The sequence below is a fragment of the Sinohyriopsis cumingii genome, chromosome 8 (assembly GCF_028554795.1).
Source record: "Sinohyriopsis cumingii isolate HCF-2022 chromosome 8, ASM2855479v2, whole genome shotgun sequence".
NCBI classification, from domain to species: Eukaryota; Metazoa; Mollusca; class Bivalvia; order Unionida; family Unionidae; genus Sinohyriopsis; species Sinohyriopsis cumingii.
Genome location: NC_142968.1, coordinates 59,900,240 through 59,925,265, shown reverse-complemented (window position 1 = coordinate 59,925,265; position 25,026 = coordinate 59,900,240). Strand labels below are relative to the sequence as shown.

Below are 25,026 nucleotides of genomic sequence, written 5' to 3'. Positions count from 1 at the left end.
AAAAAGTATGGTTTTACTGACATATGAAACATTTTATACTGTGTACATTGTATAAATATAACACCTGTTTCTCATTTTTTTATTTTAACAAACTTTTAAACACAGCTCAACAATTTACCGGATATAAAATATATTGTTAATTTCATAGCATGTAGCCGTTAATCCGAACCGAAATCGTCCGGATTTAATATTGTGCGGGTCGCCATGCTCCGGTTCCATTCTTATTCTTAAAATGCGATTTCCTTTATACTTCAGGAGGATTTAGATGGACAGAAAACTTTTTATGTGAAGCCAGTGCAGTATTGACTCTTTTGCAGTTTATTCTTTTGGAAAAGGCTATGCAGCTACTTAGAAAGAAAGGCATCACTTGGTGCCGAAATTTCTCAATATATGCGGCACTTGGTGCCATTCCAAAACCCAAGAAGGCGAGTCTTACTCCCTTCGACAAACGTCTTACTGTGACAGGAAAACACGTGAACGAACATGTTAAAGGTGGTAGCAAGGAAATGCAGAAAAAGGTTGCTTTACATGGTAATAATGAATACAATTTTTTTTTTATCTGGAAAAGATCTGTTCCGAATTGCCAGTTATCCAGACAATATAGAGTTGTTTCTCTTGCCCTATTTGAATCGGTCCCTAAACATCCAAAGACTCTCAAAGAACACCCCAATATTACATATATTGGCACCAAAGCTCTCAAAAACGTACTAAGAAGCGAAAAAAAAAAAAGCAAACACACACGGACATTGTTGCCATCAGTGATTAATAGTATTGGTTGATGTCCCTATTTCCAATAACCTACGGAAACTCTTATGCATCAAATCTCTTTAATTTTATAATATTTTTAAACAATTTCCTCATTTAATGGCAATGCACCATACTTCTGTCATTTATTTTGTTATAAACTGTTTATATACAAATTTTCATTTTAAATTGTGCATCAAAATGTTTGACAGAGATGTTTAGAATACATGACCAAAGAGTGTTACAAGCTCCACGCGAGTGATTTCCCATGCTTTTAAGTAGCCGTGAAGGAAAGTCGCTCTGTAATTCCTTTGATTTTATTTCAGTGTCATGCTTGATATATCAGATGTAATTTATCTAAACTGTCTGAATATATGGTCATTTAATGATTGGTAGTCACATAGACAATTAATTATCAACAATAAGTCACAAACCACCAAGTCGTTTAATTCAAGTACACTTAAATTATCCCATATGTTCCATTGAAAGTTTAGCTACTAATGTCCCATCAGTTAAAGACACTAATGTATAATAAGTACATAAAGCATGTTCTTTCCATTAATCTAGCATTAATATTGGATAAATATTCATTTGTATAATCTAATATTCACATGGGATAATTTAAATCATGCTTTTTAAGCATTATATTTACAAAACAAATTGCATAAGGAGTTATTGACAAGTATAACGATAGTACACATATGAAAGAGTTATTGATGAGTAAAACAATAGTATGACGTATTTAAGAGTCGTCAGAAACAGTACAAATGAACATCCGACATGTATTGATCCTGTCCTTCTGTACACAGACGCTTCTTACAGAACTTACAGGAGCTTTCTGGAACATATACAGAGATAGATACAGTTGTTGAGTCCATGGAAGTAAGAGTGCCTGAAATGAAGGAATTTGGAAGTGATGATGAGAAGAGTATAACCAAGCCATAGAGCCTGTATTCCCCTCGCCTACACGCTATCTTTGCACTAAACATCTGAAGGATAATGTCAGGCACTTTATTCAAAATATAAATATGGGTGGAAAAGGGTGAACTTGATATAATAATGACTCAAATATTTGAAACCAATGTCATCACAGACACAAATACTACAATATATTTTGAAAATGGAACGGAACTTCTGGAAACAATCATTGCAGAGTCCATCAATAATATTCTACAACTTTCTATTCACTGGAAGCCACAACAAGTGCAAGACCTAATATATAAACTTTTCATTGTGACACAGCTCCATTTCATCAATGATGGAAGCGCTCTTCACGACAGCGGGAATTATAAGTTAGCAAAAAAAGAACACATTTGCCACATACATGACAGCGTCTGGAAGTGCAGATCCAAAAGCAAAAGACAGAGATTTTCGCAAACGTCCTCAAGGACATTAAACATATTCAGAAATCAAAGTACATGAAATCACAAAATGGAAAATAAACCTTAATTAATAAGGTTGTTATTATTATATACTACTAATCCTAAAATATATATTGTGTTTTGGAAAGTTAAATATTATATATAAAGAGTTTATATGTATCTGTAATCGTAGTATTGATTTATTGTTTAGAAGATTTTCCTACTAACTTCATGCTCAGTAATAATTAATTTCGAAATAAATTACCTTTGAAAATACAGAATATGATATATTGGTATTTAAAGTCAAACATTTAATACTTCGAAATTACGACAAACAATGTTGAAGTCAGCCTGAAATATTGAAATTAGTATGATTTTTTGCTAATCATTAATTGATTCAGTATTTAATTATTTATATTATGTTCTAAAAATAAAGAAATTCTAGACCTGTATGAAGTTGGTAAGCTTGGAGGAATAAAATCATATATATATATATTTTATATATCAATAACGTATGAATATACAAGTATCATCGATGCTACTTGGTATGTTCAACTCAGAAATAAATAAACAAATAAATATTTAAGAGAGGAAGACTGACAGAAGAAAAAAGATAATGAATCATTATACAAACATGTATTGCAAATGCAATGCTGTGATTTCCCACATCTTTCAATCACAAGACAAAGCAAGCTGGCGAGGCCTGGCATGGTTATATTTTACACAAGGATAAAATGCCATTGTCACAATTAACACAGTTCAGTTCATATTATACCAAAATATATCTGATCGAAATGTCACAATATAAACTGTAATTGCGATAAATTAATCCAAAATTTACATACAAGTATGCCAAACACCTTTATTAAAGCTTAGGATAAAATCTAGCATGTAACGAAAATGTTCGGCCCTTTTGTAGAAATTGAAAGCCTGTGGTGCATTTAATTTTCAAACGTTTTTCTTTTCATTCAAATTAGCGTGCATTGATTAACTTAATAAAAGTGACTTTAATTATAATTAACTGTTTACATCTTTTTTTTGAAATTGCATACATCAATGAATAACCATGCGATTAGTGGGAATGACCATTAGCAGTGTGATTATTATTGTTTCTAAAAAAATCAGTTTTTGATGCAAATGTCTAGTGTGCAGTAATTGTGACTTCTTCTCATTCAAATTAGCGTGCATTCATTAACTTAATAAAAGTGACTTTAATTATAATTAACTGTTGACATCTTTTCTGGTGACTTAGAGATGTGTTGGTATCTTCTTTAATTGTAGACGTCAATGAATAATAGCATGATTAGTGGAAATTAGTATAATTGCTAATTATTATTTTAAATATGCATGAATTGGGGGCGAATTATCCCTTGACTGGAGTTGGAGTGTCAATTACGGTCAAAATGTCTTGGGAATTTTCTTGGGGTCGAAATGTCTTGCTCCCATGTTTTATTGCTACTTATTTATAGATGTTGATAAATATTCACATTACTGCACCCGAACACTCTTCGTCCAAATGGGAGTTATTTCCCTTGGCAACTCTATGACCTCGCTACTTTTCCCGTTATATAGACAATTGCTAAATATTCACACTTTTTGTTTCTTTGTGTTCTTACTGAAATTTAAGTACCAGTAGGTATTTTATAAAGTCTTGATGTGTTCATGGAGAGTCTTGGGGTGTTTAGTGAGACCCCTATTTGAACATTTTACAGTCATCATGGGGTGGCACAATTTACCCAAATACTGCCCAACTATACCAAAATATTGCCCAGAATACTCTCAAATAATGTCCAGAAACAAGCACATGATTCACCTACTTATAAATACATTTTTAAATTCATCACAAAGTTAAGTTCTGGGTCAAAATGAAATATATTAAATTACAAAAGCAATTATAGTTTCTCTTAATTTGACATATATGTCTGTGGATAATTACATAAGATGATCCCTATTTCCAGTGATCGTGGCCAATGATCTTACTACCATCCATGTTTGCTATGTATATGCTATAATGTTTTGTCTGCTATATAGTTTCTGTGTTTGGACTGGCCTTTGTGTGGTCATATTTTTTGATTTGGTAATTTGGTGTTTATTTCTCCTAAAAATGTTCTAGTCTCTGATGATATATATATATATATATATATATATATATATATATATATAAAAATCATTACGTTTGGCTTTAATCCTTGGATGCTTGCATATGTATATAAAAAATACTGCCAAATATACCCACATGCTATCGAAGACCTCCCAAAAAGTATATTTAAATGCTGCTAAAACATGCCTATACTATCCACATGCTCTAAAATATATTTAAATATACCCAAATATACTCGGATGTTTCTATTCTATCTCACAACTTCAGTCTTTTTTTCATTGGCCTGATTATTATTTCTTTATTTGTGTCAATTCAAGTTGTATTTTCTGTTGCTGCGTTTGTTCGGCAGTTTGTTTAGTTCTATTTTATGCACTCTCCGACAATTTAAATAACCTAATTAGACCTAATTATTGCGTGTTAAATTTTAATGTTGGCCATTTCTAATGCATAAAATAAACTCGTTAAGTTGATCAAGGGTGGAATTATCAAATCTTTCTGCTATTCAAATTGTCATGTGAAGTCATTGTCTGATAATTAACAGTCATGGGCAGAAAAAAGTGACATTATCCTTGGTTCTTTTGAGCTGTGTGTTAATGGATAAGCAATTGTACTGTGCTTTTTTGGTAACTTTTGATGCTGTAAAGGTGATTACATTCATACACAAGTGTTAATGTAAAGTCAAATTAGAATTAAAATAAGGTTATGTATTATATTTTATTAAAGTGGCAAAATACATTAAAATATTGGGGCCCCGAGTGGCCGAGTGGTCTAAAGCACTCTTCGTTACGGATCACTGCCATCTCACCTCTGTCTGCGGCGGTTCGAGTCTAAGATTCAGCCAATGTGGGTATGTGAGAAAGCTTGCCAGTAGCTTCTCGAGGGTCGGTGGTTCTTTCCGGGGTTTTCCCGGGTTCTTCCTCCACCATTAATACTGGCCGCCATGTATAGCCTATCATGTGCTGAAAAATAGCGTTAAACCCTACAACAACAACAACATTAAAATATCAACTGTTTCCCAAATACAGATGTACCTGCCATACAACTAGCAATAAAAGCAGGTACACCTTATATAATTTATTTTGCAATGCATTATTTAATTGGGTACATGTACATGTTAGAAAATGTTTAATAACTTTTGGTGCTTTGTATCTGTTGTCCGTTCAGCTGTTGGTCTTTTCCGTTGACCTGCTGTTTGTCTGGCATGTTAAAAGAAAAGAATTAAAGAGATTTTAATCTCTTTTTTCTTCACTTTGTTTATATGTAAATATTAAAATTAAAGTTTGATACTCTGTATCAATTTATTCATTTTTAATCTATTTATACTTATATACCTTAAATTGTGAATTCATGTATTAATAGTGAAATAAAATGCATTGGGAAATCAAAAGTACTTTCATGCATGTCAAACCAATAGGTAATAAATTCAAAATTGTGGGACTTAAAAAGCAGGGTCCATGTACCAACTCCCAGGTAGACAAATGTATAGCAAATTCTTAACAAACTATGTTAAAGAAAATAGTCCAGTACAGTATTATCCTTTAACCTTTATGAATTTTCTTTGCATGTCTTTCTTTGTGTGTTATGACCAATATTTCTTCTAATTGATCATATCTTTCTTTCAGATTTAGAATCAATTTTCTGCATATACATGTATATATAGTCTGCTGAAGCAATAAAGCAAAACTGGTCTCACATTCTACATGTGGGTGTTTCTTTTTTATTTTATCACATATATATATATATATATATATATATATATATATATATATATATATATATATATCTGTGCATATATGTGGATCGACAGAGTCTGTTACATTTTTTAAGAGAAATAAACATCAAATAAATCTTTAAATATTTGACCATACGAAGGCTAGACCAGACTAAAGCTGTACCGATGTCACTCTTTTTCGATTATGCCAATACTGTGTATAGCCGATTATTAAAATTACCGATACCGATTATGAGACTGATTATTTAATTATTATTTGTTTTATAACAATGACTGGTTCAGAAACATAAACCTATTAGTGTAATGCAAGCAGGTATTTTGCCGTGTGAAATATAACAAGGTTGTTTATGCGGCAAGTGAATTTGAACTTTTATGCAAAAACAAACAGAAACCAGGTAAGAAGTACATTGCTATTTATGGTAAACAATGATCACACAAACATAAAACTTGAAAACTTTAAAACTAACACTTATAAAACTTACGGTTTGCCAATTCAAGATGTGAATGAATGAAAATGTATTAAGCTCGTCTTTTAACTTACATTCAGTGACGCAGGTCGCCATTACTAGATTTCAATAAATGGCTAAAAACTGTTTAATAACAATAGCCCAATAATAATTAAAATTAATAATACGCATTCTTTAAGACTAAAGTTAGACGCCACTGTACGCTGGCTGCAGCTAATACTGAAAGAATAGTTGAGGTAATTTGTATTTAAGCATCAGTAACATTTATCCCTTCTCGCCAAGTAATGATCCATGACGATCCCAAAAAAATCTGGCCTGCGCCACTAAACAGCTGCTTGATTGGAATGCTTGAAGCTGGTGTAGACAAATAGCGTCTAGCTAATTTGGCCAAGTAGGGGAACTGAAACCTGTGAGCGTTCCACCAGCCATATATGTCTTCTTCTTGTGGTAACAGAGGGCTGACCAGATATAATTCAAGCATGTCAGCAGCGTCATCCAAGTGGGTTGTTTCTTTGATGGTATGGACAGGTTCGTCACAGGCCACAGAAAACAAATCCCAGAGAAACGACGATGATGGACCAGTGGCATTTGTTTCAGTTTCAGTTTTCTTTTTTTCATCAGGGGTTCCTCCTGCTTTTCAACTGTCACAACTATGATATATTCTGTTCTAAGCCATTCTTTGGATCTGGTCAAAAGTAATTTTTTGCTGAAAAGGTGATATTTGAATCATGGATCCAAAATGGTGGCTAAGACAAGCATCTTGTTGCTGGCAACGTCAGCAAAGCATGTGTTCAGTGACGTCAACATATCACGGCGCATTGTCTGTATAGCTTGACTCGCTTCATGCTCTTGAGCCAGCAACATTCAGAGCATTTTAGGCATAGAAGATTGATGGATACTGATGTTTGGCTATCACTTACTTCCTTGGTAATGTCCACAAATGGCCTAACATGTCCACAATATTGTTAATCAAGACACACTGTTGGGCTGTTAGGCTAGGCAGGTCATAGAGAGTAGCTATAATGAAACCAACATATTGTATGTAGAATTTCAGTGTGTCTTGACATCCTGGACAAGTTTTTTATGGGCAATGCCAAATTTTTCCTGCTGCTGTTGTGCCAGGATGGAGTGCCAGAATGTGCTGACTATGGATCGCGAGATCGCCAAAACATCTTTGACAGCTCGTTGCAACAGAATGCCATCTAAGAACGAGCTGCAGCATATGTGCAAAACGGCTAAATTAGATGCTGTTGATTTTCAGCCAGATGCATTGCTTTAACCTAGTTTGTACCTCTGTCACGCAGAAGAACATGGATATGAGTTTTGGGTGTTGTATACCTCGCATAATTTGTCCTGTTTGCTCGCCAAATATTCTCCTGTGTGTGATTCATTGAGAGGCATTGCTGATATAACATCCTCCTGCATTATTATTTTTTCTCCTAGAAAAAATTTGTTTTGTCAAAATAAAATCTGGAACATTCCTTTCTTTTAACAAAAAATGTTTTAGAAATTCTCCATTGTGTAAGACCAGAAGTGCGCAGAAATTCTTTGAAAAGTATGCAAGCTTGAATCCAAGTGTTGGTGATCCCTTCTGCAACGTCTAAGAGAAAGGGAGATTCGGATGAAGTTGGAAAGTCAAAATGATATAGAACTTCTTTCCAAGCTTCTTATAGCCTGGAATTTCCATGCTTGACTTGTGGAAGTGATAAACATACAGCATTTAGCCAATCATGCAATTCATGTTTCATTGTTGCCAGTGGTGAGTGTGATGATTGTTGTTGACATCTCCAGTCACAAAAGTAAGTTTTTAATTTTACTGTTTATTTTTATGGCCATAATTGTATGCTGCGAATTGTAGTTTGAGTGTCAGCATCAAAATTTTGATCATTTTAAGCGAAATTTGGATACACTAATAGATCGGTTAAATCAGGTATAGTTGAATAAATGACAATTGAATCGATTCATCTGCAGATAATAAAAATGTTAAGACTTCATTCTTATTCTTATTATTATTATTGTTTAGCCGTGAACCCAAAAATGTACTTTAACAATTTAGACTTATCAGCTCTTTCCTAAGAACTACATCTACCTGCCTAAGATATATAGTAAGATAGGGAAGAGAAACAAATACTTAATTGTGCCTAAGTTTTAATAAAAAGTAAGAAACATTAAATGCAATGCATTTTTGTGAATGAATGCAATTATATTTTGTTATCTTTTGTTTCCGAGTCATTATTTTAAATTTCATTTACTTTATTTTACAGGCACTTAACAAGTGCACAGACAAAGAGAAACACCCTGGAATGCTGGAGCCTAATTCAGCAGCTGCCATGGACCAAACATGGGTGAATATTGGTGAGATCAGAGATATCATGGGTCAATCAAAATTTTTGGAGTTCTTGCCAAAGTGATGAGCCATATCCTCGCCATCCCTCACAGCAATGCATCATGTGGAAGAATAGCTTTGTGAGAAAAATATGACTGACTTCAGGAGCAGTATGAAAACTGATACACTAGAAAGTCTTCTTGTTAAATAAGAAGGTATTGTTTGCTTATAGAGACAGTTTGACAAAGTTATGCTAAAAAGATGCAAAGCAGCAACAACCATGTCTCTCCAGGAGTTGTGTTAATTGATGGTCTTCACTGTTTATTTTGTTCAGTCTCTTATTTATATATTGTTATTTATTATCTAAAAATAAACCATTTTAGAATTAAATTAGTCTGTTTTTTTGAAAACCATTCACTTTTTATAAACATGTTCATTGTTTCTCCCTTGATGAAATCCTCCCTGCAATAATAGAAAACTACCTGAAAATTTTTCGAAATCTCCCAGAGGACACTAGTTGGGGTTGGCAGGTCTGGATATAGCTATTAATGGTTTGTTTGATTGATTAAATGATTAATTAATTTATTAATTCATGATTTGTTTTATTTGGTCCAAAATGACATCATGCATTTCACACTCCATTGATTATAGTATGAATTTACAATTAGGTCAGTTTATCTGCCACTGATGTCTGTACAGTGATAAAACTTGATGGGTTTGGTTTGGTTTGTTTTTGTACATTATTGCACATCAACACTATGTAGATTATTTAATGTCAAGGCAATTAGAGTAAAGTGCCTTCGCCAAAGATACACTGCTATAACTGAGACCGTAAGTGTTGAACCCAAACCCATTTAGTCATGAGTTTCATTCGCTAACCACCAAGACATAAAACTTGATGTATTTATTTTGGATAGTTCCCCTAGCTAAGATTCTTCAAAAGCATGTGTTTCCTATTGCACTGTGCTAAACCAGCTCAGTGAAGGATCAAAGATCAAAGTAAGTTATCTTCCTTTTAAACTGATAGGTGGCAGCCTGGAACAAAGAGGTCCAAGATTATTTCCGGTATAAATTTCATGCTCAATAAACAAGTATAAAATATAGCATCTTCATCTTGCTCTACAAAATGTCTCAATCAGATGTATTATTGATGTTATTGTTAGTGAGAGAGGATTTAAAATAGATGAGGAGCTAAGGTGTCTGGACAAAAAAAGAAGTTAATTGATAGATAAGTAAATATTAGGCATAATTGGTGATAATGTGGTCATAAATGGAAAATCACATTTTTCTCATACCTGCATAAAAATAAAATACTCATGTTGACATAATTACCTCTGATTCTTTTTTGAAATTATGTTTCAACAGATTCATAACCATAAAATTATATAATTCATGGATGATTCAGCAATCTATTCTGAATAGTTCTTTAGATAGTTACTTGGTGGGATAATTTAGTAAAAAAATGTTTGATTTTCTTAGAAACGATTTTAGCCTGTTTAGTTTGGAAACATACAAAATTCTTGTTCATTATTCTTTACATTCAGCATTTATTTGATATATTAAGGTAATATCATATCTGCATTATATTCAACTGTAAATGTTCTTTTTCTTCTCAGGTTGTAGGTATACAACAATAAGTTTTCCTAAGATGTCATTCTAGACCAGTATTTTTTATAAGTCATATGAGTGAAAACAATTTGCTGCGTCCCTCCAAAAGTTTGTGGTTAACAGAGACAGAGTATTATTGACCTAATTAAGACAACTGTACTTCTTATTTAAATTGGTTTTAAGTTGATATTAAGCCATAAATTGGTGTGTGTGAGAGAGGGAGAGATAGATAGAATGTACAGGTGTGTGTGGATTGATATCAGTCAGAATTGCTTGAAGTGAAATGATATATTTTCATTTTATTCAGACAACTTGTACATAAAATATTACTTGGAAGGAGAGAATTATCATGGTCTAAATAAAGTTGTATTGTTCTTGGTGTGTTAAATTCAGTTTTGCAGTGACAGTTTGCAGTAAGATTTAGAACATTACACTGGATTTCGTGGCAATAAAACTTATTCTGTAATATTTTAAAAGGGAATTTTTTCTGATTACCAAACACACACACACACACACCTGTTCCTAGTAGCATGACAGAGGTAATTATTATAAATTCATACCAAGTCTATCTACCTCTTTGTGACCACATATTTATCTTTTGTTGACCAAATAAAGGCAGTTATTTTCTTTTCGTTTAAAGTTTAGATATGAGACTGTTGTTTCAGTTGCTTTACATAAATTAATTGTATTATAATGAATGAATAAAAATAATAAGACAGTAAGTTGTACATTTTGTATTTACTTATTTAGTTCTTTCTTCCATGTACCGAACTATAAAATGCAGCATTACATTTGTATTTATTGTTTAAGAGGTTTTCATTAGGCCACACTAATCGCGCAGTTTTATTATAGTGTCTTGTAGTGCTAATATAGTATACAGTCTGATACACTGAAAAATGAAATAGTTTTCATTGATATGAGTATTATTGTTGTTTTGACAATTATTTATCATGCGATTGATCAACATTAGATTGTTTTGGCTAATGATAAACTCCAAGGATAACCTAATATCAGAACTGGGTTTTTCTATGGCTCCACCTAGTGGAAAGATAAATGGATATGATCCCTCATTAGATATACAAATCAATTTTGAGAATTTTTTAATAAATTTTTTTCAACGGAGGTGGTGTGCTAGGGTCGGCAACAAAACCAGGATGGCTGGCTAACTGGAAACACACACACATATCATTTTGGCCTAAGCAAATATAGATTATAGAGACTTAATTCTTTATTAGTATTTCTGTTCTTTTTTTAATGGTTTTATCAGCAGATGACATATATTAATTATTGAATTAATAGTGCCCCATGGATTCTCATTGGCAAGTTTTATTTTAATTATTGAATTAATAGTGCCCCATGGATTCTCACTGGCATGTTTTATTTTAATTATTGAATTAATAGTGCCCCATGGATTTTCATTGGCAAGTTTTCTTTTAGTTATTGAATTAATGGTGCCCCATGGATTCTCATTGGCAAGTTTTATTTTAGTTATTGAATTAATAGTGCCCCATGGATTCTTACTGGCATGTTTTATTTTAATTATTGAATTAATAGTGCCCCATGGCTTCTCATTGGCAAGTTTTATTTTAATTATTGAATTAATAGTGCCCCATGGCTTCTCATTGGCAAGTTTTATTTTAATTATTGAATTAATAGTGCCCCATGGATTCTCATTGGCAAGTTTTATTTTAATTATTGAATTAATAGTGCCCCATGGATTCTCACTGGCAAGTTTTATTTCACGCAGCTGAGCAAGAAGATTTTTGTTTGTACAATGTTTTTTTGTGGCTATAAAGCTTTATAAGCTATATTAATATAAGCTGTGAAATCTTTTGCAGTGATCCCCTTCTTATAAGGGAAGAACCACTGACCCACATGAATTTAATGGCAAGCTTTCTCACATACCTAGGTTAGACAGAGGGGAGATGTTGGCTATCTGTAAAGGCAAGCTCCTTAGAACACTCTGCCACCTAGGAACTTCAGTTTAGGGCAGTAATTAAAATGGATGTGGTAAAATGTTGGGATATGTGTTTTAGAAACTAACTTTCTTGTAATTTCTCCATCAGTATAATGGATGCTTTGATTTTTTTATTATATTTTATATTCCAGTGGTGCCACCAATTGGATTCGTACATCCAGTGTCTAATCAGTTTAAAAAAGTAAAGGAAATGCAGCCAGAGTTTGTTGTGCCAAATCTAACAGATTTCAAGGCAAGTTTATTTCAGTGTGAAAGATAACTGTGATACAGTTAGCAACAAATAGGGGAATACCCCTCTCCCTCTATCCTTGAGATCCTCCCTGAGTGCCCTAAGCCAGCTTCATGCAGGTCCTTTATAGAGATATCTGAAATATCTTATTAAACTGTGGTGTTCTGAAGAACAAAATTGTACTAGAATAACATTGATTGTACCTTATCAGTCACAACGATAATCTTAATCAGAGTTAGAAACAAATTAATAAAACTATAAAATATGATATCAGTTGACAAAGGGTTGCTATGCTTCTGTTTTCCAATACACAACAATGTCCTTGCCCGAGCATGTGTAACTAGACAGTTATTGTATACTGTCAATTCTTATCTTTCTCTCAAGCATTGGTTTTTATGGTTAAGCAAAATGTTAAATTTTATGGGGTTTCCAAATTCATGGCTTTGTCTCCATGAGATAACAGATAGGTACATTTGCTTTAAACTTGTAGTTTTGTAGCAACTTCAGAGACTGCTCAATGATGAATAAAGTGATCCGACTTTGTTATAACTTTTTCTGTACATTATTTTGTCTTTAAGGCTCTGTGCATTAAATCAAATGGTTGTACCATATTTATGCAGTGACAATCCCATGATTAACAATAAGCCTACCCACTAAGTAGCCACAAGTTTTACAGACTTTTGACATCTGTTTACTAAAAATCTCTTAACCTGATTATAAGCCCAACCTCTACAGGTAACAATGCCCCACTTGATCAAATTTTTGAAAAAGGGAATTAGGTTCCAACCAGGGAGTAAAATACCCAATTTCTAAAATTCGCATTTTCTTTTATTTGAATTGCAGTACATATTTAAATCGTATATCATTCTTAAGGAACATTTGCTGTCACCAGTGTGTGAAACTCATAAAAATGTCCTGCAACCCCCACAGGACAAGTATGGAAATAATACTGGTCCTGTCCATAACCAGCTGGTCCTTTATTTCATATAAGACAGAATGTAATAAATGACTCAATGGTAACTACAGCTAGACATGAATATCTACCTTTAGCATGATGATTTAGATTACTAAACATGGAAAATTAACAAACAACAAGGTTTTTATATCACATAGTCAAATTTATTATAAAATTATGAAATCTTACTTAACGTCACTAGTGTTTACCAACTTGGACAATGATGATTACTGTCAGTTGCTCCAGATCTATGCATAACTGTTTTGGAGGCTGGGCATCAGAATCAGAATCTGTTGCTGCCATTGTTGATCAGTCTAAATTATAGAAGGATCCTCATCCATTCACTTGTCATCAATGAAAATTATTAGAACTAGACCCAGCCTCCAAAGATGAGGCTCTCTATTATCCAAAGTTTATGTGCCAAAGACATTAGGTCTACATAAAGGTGACTTCCAGTAATGGATTGCAGGAATTGGATCAAATGCATCCACATCAGCCAATTTCAGCTGAACACTTAACGACATTGCCATGGCCATAATCATCCTGCCTTTATGTTCCAAGTGAATTATGTAACCTATGTTTAAACATTGCTTTTATTTGATAGTTCAATATTCCATTTGAATAATTTTGATTTCTTTGGCTGTGTTTGGATTTGAGCCTCTGGTGTCTTTGCATCATCCAGATACCTCTATATGTTCACTTTGTAATTGGAAGGAGAATGTGTCATCAGAAATCACATTGACACAAAGAGTTTATAACTGGAGTTGTTAGTGGACAGCATAAACAATTCTCGTTATTTGTTTGCCACTTGGTGTCTTTTATTTCTTTTAATATCATAAATTGTACAATTTGTAGACTAACTTGATTCGATATACATAAAATTCCAACTTTTCAGAAGGACTGGCTACCTAGTTTTGGCCCCAGTCTGCCAAGAAATTAACTGTTATTGTAATTGCAGGCTGATGGCAATTTTGCACAGTGGCAATCTCTGCCAACCTGCTGGTGACCAACAGTTGATTAGATCAGAATCTGTAATCAATCATGTGTGAAGTTGTGAGAAGCCGGGTGCATGAATCGAGAATGAAATAAAAGTTAGGATGGTCAATGATACAGCATTATAAAGTATACCTACATTAATTCTACCCAGGGATTAACTGACATACAATACATCCTTTTCTTATTGTTGATTTGTGTTCTAATAAAACCTCAACTTTTTTCTCTTTTGTTATGCTCTTTTTCCTTTTTATTCTGTCACTTGTCAGCATATATTTTTCATGCTTTTTACCATCTTTATGTATAAAAGAAATGTCAGCGAAGTAATTAAGAGTTATTCATTCCCTTAAAGGAACTATGAATATATCGCAATTGTATAATATCAGTACTTGATGATTCAGCATAATTTTCCTGCATATTAATAGCAACATATCCATACCATCACCAAGAAGAAACCTGTTATATTAATCATCAATTGGAATTTTATAATAAATTATATAATGCAAGAATAAATATTATCAAACAAATTTGACATTTCTTACATCAAAAAAAGGTTTTACAACTTTTTTTCACACATGCAACACCAGAATAATTTCAGTCTGTGGTGGGCAAAGCCCCATACCCAACATTAGTGTTATTGCTTCTTGGACCAGAGGTATGTTTTGCACATTACCACCCCCATCTGACCCCATCATCACCCTTCTGCAACATTTTTAACTTCTCCCACTACTTTAATAATTTTCAGTACTGAACAAATTTATCAGATGTGCTGTAAAATATGGATGGAGATGCAGGAGAACCGTTGAAAATCTTGTTTTTAGATTTTGCATGTAATAAACAGTGGGGGAAGACATTTCTACAGAAAGCATCATTATATTTCTGTCAGCCTCACTTGCATTTTATTCTTATTTTATTTTTAATCAGCCTTGAATTTGTGACATAAAAAGCAAACATATCATTGGTTTCTTAACACCATATTGGGTATCAATGCTGACATTTGGCTTGTATCATGCTCATGCTTTACTAAGGGAAATAACTCTTGACCAAACTGCTCTTTCCATGAAATGTAGCTGTAATTGTTACTGTTGACATTTCTTATTTAAATATGTTACCCATTCATAATACCTTAGGAGAACTACTACTACCTCACAGCAAATCCAGCCCTCCCAGATAGAACTTCTTAGCTAAAAGGAGCTAAAAGTTATCTGCCTGTCTATGTGGCAGTCAGGCAGGGTAATCTCCCCATGGTATAGATCTTGGCAGAAGAACCCTTGAATACCTCAGTTACTACTTCTGCTCGTGCAGAGAAGCACACTTTCAATATGTAAGACTTCGCAAAAGCCAGAATCAATGTTTGTGTGTGTGTATGTGTGTTGTGGATTTTTAACTTAGCTTTAACAATTTTTAAGTCATATTGCTATGATGTCCTGCTGTATGGCAGTTTATTTTGATGTCTGGCACTGGGGCATCATGCCCCAGACATGTTGCATGACGTCTCCCACAGTCACATTATCCTGACATCAGGCCGACCAGACCTAACACTAACCTGTTAATGCTGAGCGCCTATCAAGGCAGCTGTTAATACCATTTCTTTTTAGTCTTTGGTATGATTCGGGGGGGGGGGGGGGGCTTAACCCACAGCCTCCTGCATCCAAGGAGGATGCTCAAACCACTAGGCCACCGGAGCAGTCAAATAAATGTTGATTCAACTTGGATGAGTTATGACTTCATAAGGAAATGATAGTTCAGCTATATTTCCAACTTGTCTCTCTTTCTATCTCGACAAAGTTCTGCTTTTACAATTTTAACCATACTTTGTTGCCTTTACACAATTAATTGTACTTAGATGTTTGTACTGGTAGCCATGCAACTTCGCAACCAAGTTCAGGCTGTAGTTTTTTTTAATGTTAACATGCAAGTCCCAGAGACATATAGAAGAGTTCTAATATATGTTGGTCATTAAAAGGGTCTCATTAATCAGTGACCAGTGCATCACAAGTGTTGTCAGAATTTTCCTGGCTCTGAAATGCATCAGTACAGGGATGTTTTGGGAAATCAACAAAGGAACCAAGGGACATGACTCAAACACAATCCTCTGGCAAGTTGTTCTATCATGGTTCAAAAGTCACGGTTCTTGTGAAGCACAGTGGGCAAAAGATAGAGCAGTAGCAATCGCATATGCCAGTGTCTCTACATGACCGCCACCAGCTCTCAAAAGAATACATTTCTACACCATCTTTCCCACAGATCCCTATATTGGATGGTTTCAGTCCTTTGCTGCCAGTGGGACAAGATTTGTCACAGCAATCACTGGACTCAACAAGTGGTTTCTGATGGACTCTGCATCACTTTCAAAACACTACCTTTTCTGTCCAGGGTCCCATCAGCCACAAACATTCCAACAGACCCATTCAAAGCCACCACATTGCAGCAAGAAATAAACAACCTTCATGTGAATTTAAATTCCCCGGTGTTTTATTCCAGACTTTTCTTGGTCCCAAAGGCAAACAGTACTCTGAACCCTTTCATCGACCTAAGCACTCTCAGTCAATTCATTCATTCTCCTTGGTTCTCAGTGGAAACACCATGGCACATTCTGAATGCCATTCAAGAGGGAGACTTCAGAATCAGATTGGCCCTAAAGGAGCATGCCTTCATATTCCAATTCATACAACTTCCAGGAAGTTCTGCGTTTCACCTGCAATGATATGTTTTATCAATTCTGATTACTCCCATTTGTACTCAACATCAGTCTATGGGTATTCCTTTGCCAGATGAACTGTCTTATGCATCATGTCTGGACCATCTCCAGGGTGTCAGCACCATGTTATCTGGATGACATCCTACAAAAACATCAGGTGAGTTTTATATTAAAACGAAATATGATAAACCTTGTCACACTGCTTACAGTCTGGGTTTCCTTTTCAACAAGGACAAATCTGACCTAGTGCCATCTATAAGGTTTGATCAGAATTTCACACACATGTAAACAGAGCATTTTCCCCTCCAGAAAAGATGTTGAGAAATTCTCCCTCCACATGGAAATTCTTTGCCTTCTAGGCTTTCTCAATGCGGCTACGGACCTCTTCATTCTAGGTCACCTTTATATGTTCCCTTTACAAATGATTCTCTTATCCTAATAGAGGCCAAAAGTCTGCAGACTGGACCAACCTCTCCCATTTGCACAATTATGAGGTACCCTCTGCAGACTTGGTGTGACCTAAGTTGGCTCACAGCGGATATACATCTACAAGTACAACTGCCACAGATCATGGTCTGTATGGATGCAAGTACAGACTGCAGAAAGAGGACACCTACCACTGTCTTTCTGGGAAGCTGGTGCAGTGTGGTCTCCCCAGGACTGGCATCTACATATCAATATTCTCCAGATGAAACCCATTTGGAAAGCCTTTCACTGGTGGCAGGAAATTTTAACTGAAAATGGAGTCCTCCTCCAATCTAACCACTCTTTGGTGGTGACTTGTCTCAAAAGCTGCTCACTGACAGATGGGAGTATTCTCCATTTGGGTTACCTAGAAGCTGTCTCACATACCTAAACATAATAGCAGATTCTTTGTCCTGGAACAATTGGCTGACACAGACAGAATGGCCATTTGTGGACTTGTTTGCAACAAGGTGGAAAACCTTGCTCCCAACCTTTGTCTCACCAGTCCCAGATCTCAAAGCCTGGGCAGTTGTTGTGCTGTCCATAGATTTGAACAGCCTGGACATGTATGTCTACCCTCAAATAATGTTGGTTCCAAAGGGGATACAAAAAACAAAAGATTGCAAAGTGTAGCCTCATTCTCAATGTGCCTCTCAGATGGAAAAAATTACCTAAATCTTGCAGCAGAAATTGCCCAGGAATATAGTGAATTTCCCTCAACTCAGATAACCATAAGGGCAGTTGATTCACCCTATCCCAGAGCTACTGAACCTGCATGACTAGATCATATTAACCAGGCCCTCCGAAATAACTGGTTCATGCAAACAGTCATGAAAGAATCGCTCAAGCAAGAAGACCCTCCACTCTGAAAGTGTACAAAGGCAAATGGAAAAGTTTTACAGCAGAGTCTACCACTACAGGAATCTATACCTGAAATAGTTAACTTCCTCTGGCTCTTTGATGACTAAACGTTAGCATCATTCACAATCAGAGGTTACTGATTTTGATCACTGGCTCATTTGGGAATCATAGAAAAGAAGATATTGGACAAAACAAAGACTTATTGGACCTCCTCTTCAACTTAGATTACATAACCAAAAATGTTTGCCCTGTGCCCAAATCGAATCCATCATGGGTACTAACCTAGTAGAACATAACACCATTTGGACTACTTTCAAAGGCATCTTTGGCTCCCCTTTCATACAAGACATGCTTTCCTATCACATTAGCAATGGCAGGCAGAATCTGCAAAAAACATGCCCTATCAGTGGACCTGACTTACATGCAGTTCCAACAAGACGGGTCAGTTTCACTTACTACTGTTCATTCTTTCATTGCCAGAAACAGGCCCATACATGGGAACAATACCTTTGTAATGAAATCATTGTCTACTCTGGACCCTTCCATGCTAGGCCACTTACAGGAGCCAGTACAAGCCTTGAAGTAGTACCATCAAAGGCAGAGCCTATACATCGAAGGAGATCACACCTTTTTTTTACCTCTCAAACAAAGCCTGGATGATATAACAGCACAGAAGCTCATGTTCTAGATTAAGTGGATTATTTGCTCTGCATATTGAATTTGTTACATTCCTTTGACTCATTAGGTTAGAGCAGTTGCCACAAGTATCACCTTGGACCAGAACTGTTCTCTGACACTATGCCATGGGAAGGAGATCTGAGTCCATGGTACAATAGTCCACCTTCCCAGGTTATTTGATAGCTTCATAAGACACAGCTTCATGACTTCTTGAATTGCAGGTAGGAAAATCATTTTCCAAAGCCACTCCTTGACAGAAGGGAGTCTTCTTCAGTCAGGTTACCTTGAAGCCGTCTTACATATCTTGTGGGACTGGAGTTTTCTTCTCCAAGGTAAGGAAATATAACTCCCTCCACCTCGTACCAATTCTCCAAAGGTATTATGATTGTGTAACATGATTAAAGAAGAAAGTCATTTTTTCTAGTAAATATTTGCCCAGTCATAATACACGTACACCTTCCCAGCAACCCCACAGTTACGTCCATATAGAAAGCATACCTTACATTCCAGTAGTAACTGAGATATTCATGGATTTTACAGCCCATCCCTATATAAAGGGAGATCACCCTAGCCAGGCAAATAACTTTTAGACAAAAAGTTTTATTTGGGATTTGCAAGGTATTTTTAATAGTTCTCCTAAGGTATTATGATTGGTTAAGTATTCACCTAGAAATATATTTTACTAGAAGCAATTAATTTCTTTGGGGGAGATTCTGTTTTATGATGATCAATAAAATGTAGAGCTTTGTTTATGTTAACAGAAAAGGTTGTTTATTATGATTTTTAGACAGGGCCTTTAGCCCAATAATGACTTCACTTGTGTGATGTACATGTGCTTGAGGGTTGCTGTTTCCATTCACAATTCAAGAATATTTGATAAATTTCAATGAATAATCATGACCCAATTGACATATTATCAAACTTTTTTAACTATATGGAAAACTTGGACTGTGCTCATGATATGCAGTCATGCATAATGTAGTGCCAGACTATCCATTCTCACGTCATCATCTTGTCATATTCTACAAATTTATTTGCAGCAGTCATGTATGTAAAGTACCATCACTCCAACAGTACTAAGTTATTTTCTTTCTTATGGTGAAACATTTGCTAACTGTAATACAGTAGCACAGTTATTCACTTATTATCATCATATAAAACTTGCAGATCAGGATCTATGTTCACTTGAAAATCAGAAATAGAATGAACAGTAAGGACCCTGATCTGATGATGCATTATGGGACAGCAGATTAGGGACTGAACCTTTTGCTGTAGGCTGCCTATAATACAGTAAGAATATTCTTTTATAAAAACAGGAGATGGGGGTATTTATGGAGAAATATTATGCAATGAACACAAGACGATTTCATTTTTTACAAAACTAAACAATGCGTGTATATGGGGATAATAACAGTTATGATAATGGAAAAATGCTAACAACCTTTTGATGTTTTCTTGTTCTCTTTTGGTTTAGTTGAAGCCCTATGTGTCCTACAGAGCTGCACCAATTACTGAACCAAAACTTACAGCAAGAGGGCTGTTCAATGCTTGTTATGCTCAGCAAGTGGAAGCGGATTTAAAGGAAGGAAAACTGAAACGACCCAGTGAGAAAACTGGATCTGACTCAACTGATAAAACATAGTTGTCAAATTCTTTTTCTAGAAAGAATAACCTGTTGTTTTTCATTTCTTATAACATCTTGTCAATATAAATTTGAGATAAAAATTTTGGTCGAGTCATATTTTTAGGTCTGCTAGTCATAGTAATGCTTATGCGATAGCTTTTCATTCGTTGTCCAGTGTCATTTATCCTATAGCACAAATTTGTTTATCAGTGCTATTTTGTTGTAACATTTCATGTTTGCATTTATTTGCAAGGATTTATTTCGCAAAGAGATTTTAGTGCATTTCTGTAGTTCTAAGTTTACATACATACATACATATATACAGACAGACATACATACATACTTATATGCATGAAACTTTACAGACATGTTCATCACATAAATATGTAATTGAGTCATAAAATGAACTGATCATGAATGAAATTGTTTCAGGTCTTGCCAAAAAATTTGAAGGTTGCAAAACTCATTCATTTGAGGTACAGTTGACTTGTGGGTCATTTTAGTGTTTGCTCTGAATATATTTGTTTTGTTAATCCAAGTACTTGGGCAATCAGATCAATCAAGTTGGCTACTTATCCCAGAATCAGCTCTATATCAGTATCTATACTTACTTGGAGGTATGAGGACCAGTCTAGCATTATCCTGTGCCGACATGTAGGAGAGTTGTCTGCGATTTGTGACTTCACTAGGTTCATGAGAAAATAATACAATTTCCCAGTTCCCCTTTTGATATGTAAATTTATTAGAAATGTGTTGTAATAATCTTGGCTTATTAATTGGTTTTTTGCTCTTGAAATTATATTACCATTATCATTAAACACTATTGTCGCTAGTAACATTTGATACCAATGTCCACCCCAGCTCACCTGGAAAACCAGGAAAAGATGAAAAAGTCATTCTGATGTCTAGTTAGTCCTAACTCAAAATGGTGTCCCATGGATATTCAATATCGGCACCTCAGTAGTCATCTCAAAAGTCATATCACAACTTTTTAAAATGGTTGGTCATATCTGCAAGGCATTTCACTCGACCAAAATAGATCTTATGATTTGTGGTTGATCCTAAATGAAAATATTGCTCTCGTGATATGCAGTTTGGATGCCATGATGGTCATCATAAAACTTGAGTTTGTCCTGAATGAAAATGGTGCAAAATCAGAGTTCCAGTTTGGCCATCAGGGCATATTGAAGATCTTGTAGCTATTTCTTCTTGACAGATGGTCATATTGACATTGGGTTTTCACCAAAAGACTTCTTGCAATATCTGGTTGGTCACTTTTCATCAATATGGGATGATCATATTGACATGTGGATTTATTAAAACATTTCTCACTATATGTAATTGGTTTCAAATGAGGACACTGCAAGTGTGACCTGCTACAGTTGAATGACTCAGTTTACAGTTGCTTGTCCAGAACACCTGGTCATACTGACATTTAAAAACACCACTACTTCAGTCTTGCTCTTTATAGGTGTTCCTGTATTCACATGATGCTATGTAAACTCCTAATGTTTGCTCTGAAGGCAGGCAGGACATTTTTAATGGCAGCTTCTTCTAAATGTATGGTCACAGTGATTTGGGTTTCATGAAAACATTAATACAGTATGTATCTATCTCTGACTGAAAATGAGGCCTGTCATTTGCTAAAAATGTTGTTAGACCCCAAAAAGTACAAAGCCAAATTGCAAATTATTAATGAAAATTGTGCTTTTCTCACCTCCAACATGGCAGCATAGTGGCCATCTTGAAAATCATGTTATCACTACTCCTCTTGCAGGAATGATGGTATTGACATGGACTTGAAAACGGTGCAGATTTGACCACCAACATAACAGCATTTGTATGACTACTTTAGAAAACCAGACCCGGTTGATCTTGTGCCCAAATCATGATCATTGCTTCCTTTTTTTGTTCTTTACTGAACTTGTGAAAATAATGAATTTTGATACACAAGTGGATTTTTTTCTAACTTTGTATTTAATTACATTCCAAGGAACAACTTCATAGTCAGCATTTGGACATTGATTTTTAGGTCAGATGTCATAACTTAAACTGTTTGCTGTACTGGCTTGTAAATATGGTACTACAGACAAGTATTAAGGGTTTTTTTTTTCATTTAACCCAGATTGTGCATGCATCGTGAATGATATCACTCCAGTAACTTTGTTTTTGCCCCAAGAAGTATTGCATATTATTTTAACTGAAGCATTGCTGTTATATCTTGTTATTGTCTGAGATGACTTCAATGATCTATGAATGATATAGGGTTCAAGGTCAGACACTGTAACAAAATAAAGTATGCAACATGTACAGGTATCTTGTATGCATATTAATCTTGACATAAGAGGCAGTTTTGCTACCAAATTTGGTTTGTGAGAGGTTCTCCATAGTATCAGAGATGGTTTCTATACTTGGTAGTTAAAACAAAGAAACAGACATATCTTGGATTCCAGGGAAAAAAAAATTGGCAAGAAGAGCAACAGTCCCTTCAAAAGACTTGTGCTTCTCTATTTACTTTTTGTCAGAAAAATATAATATAACTGAATAGTATTAGGTTTTTCTTTGACCATTCCCTCTTTACTTTCAGCATGTAGACAGCTGTATTGGAGTGGAAGGTCAACAAGTAATTATTGAAAACCTAAAATTCACCAAAACAGTGTAGTAGTAGCTTTAAAATGGGATATACCCTTGCATAATTAATCAGCATTGTATTTGAACCTTATCTGAATGCTGCTAATAGGTCAAGGTTCAAAATTTATGAACATTTGAGTTGAATCACTTTTAGGGGACATGACATTTACATTTTGAATGTATTTTTGTGATTTCTTCTTTGATTTTGACATGACCCCCAATGAAATAAGCATTGAGCCATACCCTTCAAATACTTTACCAGTTTCTCTTTAATCCAAGATCCTTTGTTCCTATAGCAACTCATCTTGGTTTTAATTGCATGAGTGAACATTGTCTGGGGTCCTATTATGTTGTACATTCATAGCTGGGACCCAAGTGTCATACAGACCCTTTTGTCAGTTATGTGTAATTGGTTCCATTTGAAGCAATGCTGATAAGCATAATTGTGATATTAGTCCATTACTTATTCAAGAATTGTATGGTATGTTTGGGAAGACATTAATTTGATAAAACAGGATTAATTTAAACATATTACTACTGACCTTGGTTGTTTTTTATGCCAATCCACATCAACCTATAGGCCGGCAAATACGGTACTGATGACCATGATTGTTTTATGCCAATAGAGGAGGTCTTGAAATACCCACCATATGTAAAGCTTTCCTTAGAGTAAATCCAGGGTCTTCTAAATACGGCAACTTTATTTTTAATTAGAATCAACATTGTAAATAGGTTCCAGAATCAGTAAAAGTGCCATATGATCCAGTACTTAAATTTTTGTTCTACTTGCGCAAGTAACCATTGGCGAATCATCATCACTTTATATAAATGCTTATGTTCCACTTTGTTTCCATGGTGACATTCATAAATATTGAATGTGAAAAAATTCTAAGCCTGAACGGAAATTCTATTCTATTAGCCAAGCAAATTTTTACCTTTCTAGAGTAATTTTCACCATTTTGCAGATTTTATAGAGGTTATTACTTTTGTTGGTGTTGTGGGTTTGACACCAGTTTGGGCACACAATAGGCTATACATGGCAGCCAATATAACAGGTGGAGGATGAACCTTGGAATACCCTGCAAAGAGTCACCTAGAAACAGCTGATAAGCTTTTATGGCTTACCGATCTTGGCCAAACCAGAGATTCAAACCATATGGACAGAAATGTCACTCATAAGTAAAGGCAATCACTTTAGACTACTCAGCCAACCTGGACCCCAGAGGCTAGTACTGAAAGTACCTTATGGTTCAGTATTTATAGGTTACTGCATTTGTATGTGAAAATATGAATGAGTTTTGGTCGTGCAGTATATCCTTCCGACAAAATGAGTTCATATTTTCCCATACAAATACAGTAACCTTTTTATTATATGCTCATTTTTTTTATTCTACCTAAGGTCTAATTATATAAACACAATACACTACAAGAAACAACGTAAATGAATCTATGCCGCATTCCAAACTAAATACACAAGCGCATGTTCATCATTACACAAATCAACATTATTACTGCGCACATAACTCCGCCCAGATAAATTTGAACTTAGTTGCATGCTCAACATCACTTTCA

The 25,026-nt window shown here is 34.8% G+C and overlaps 1 protein-coding gene across 1 annotated transcript; it reads left to right on the top strand.

Annotated features, from left to right (window-relative positions):
- The first annotated feature begins 191 nt into the window (after positions 1-191).
- On the top strand, positions 192-23,985 carry LOC149793636 (large ribosomal subunit protein mL41-like). Its single transcript, XM_089967619.1, has 3 exons — positions 192-531; positions 12,449-12,549; positions 20,674-23,985. The coding sequence occupies exons 1-3, from the start codon at positions 339-341 to the stop codon at positions 20,839-20,841; spliced, it is 462 nt and encodes a 153-aa protein (XP_089823745.1). The 5' UTR covers positions 192-338; the 3' UTR covers positions 20,842-23,985.
- Positions 23,986-25,026: the final 1,041 nt, after the last annotated feature.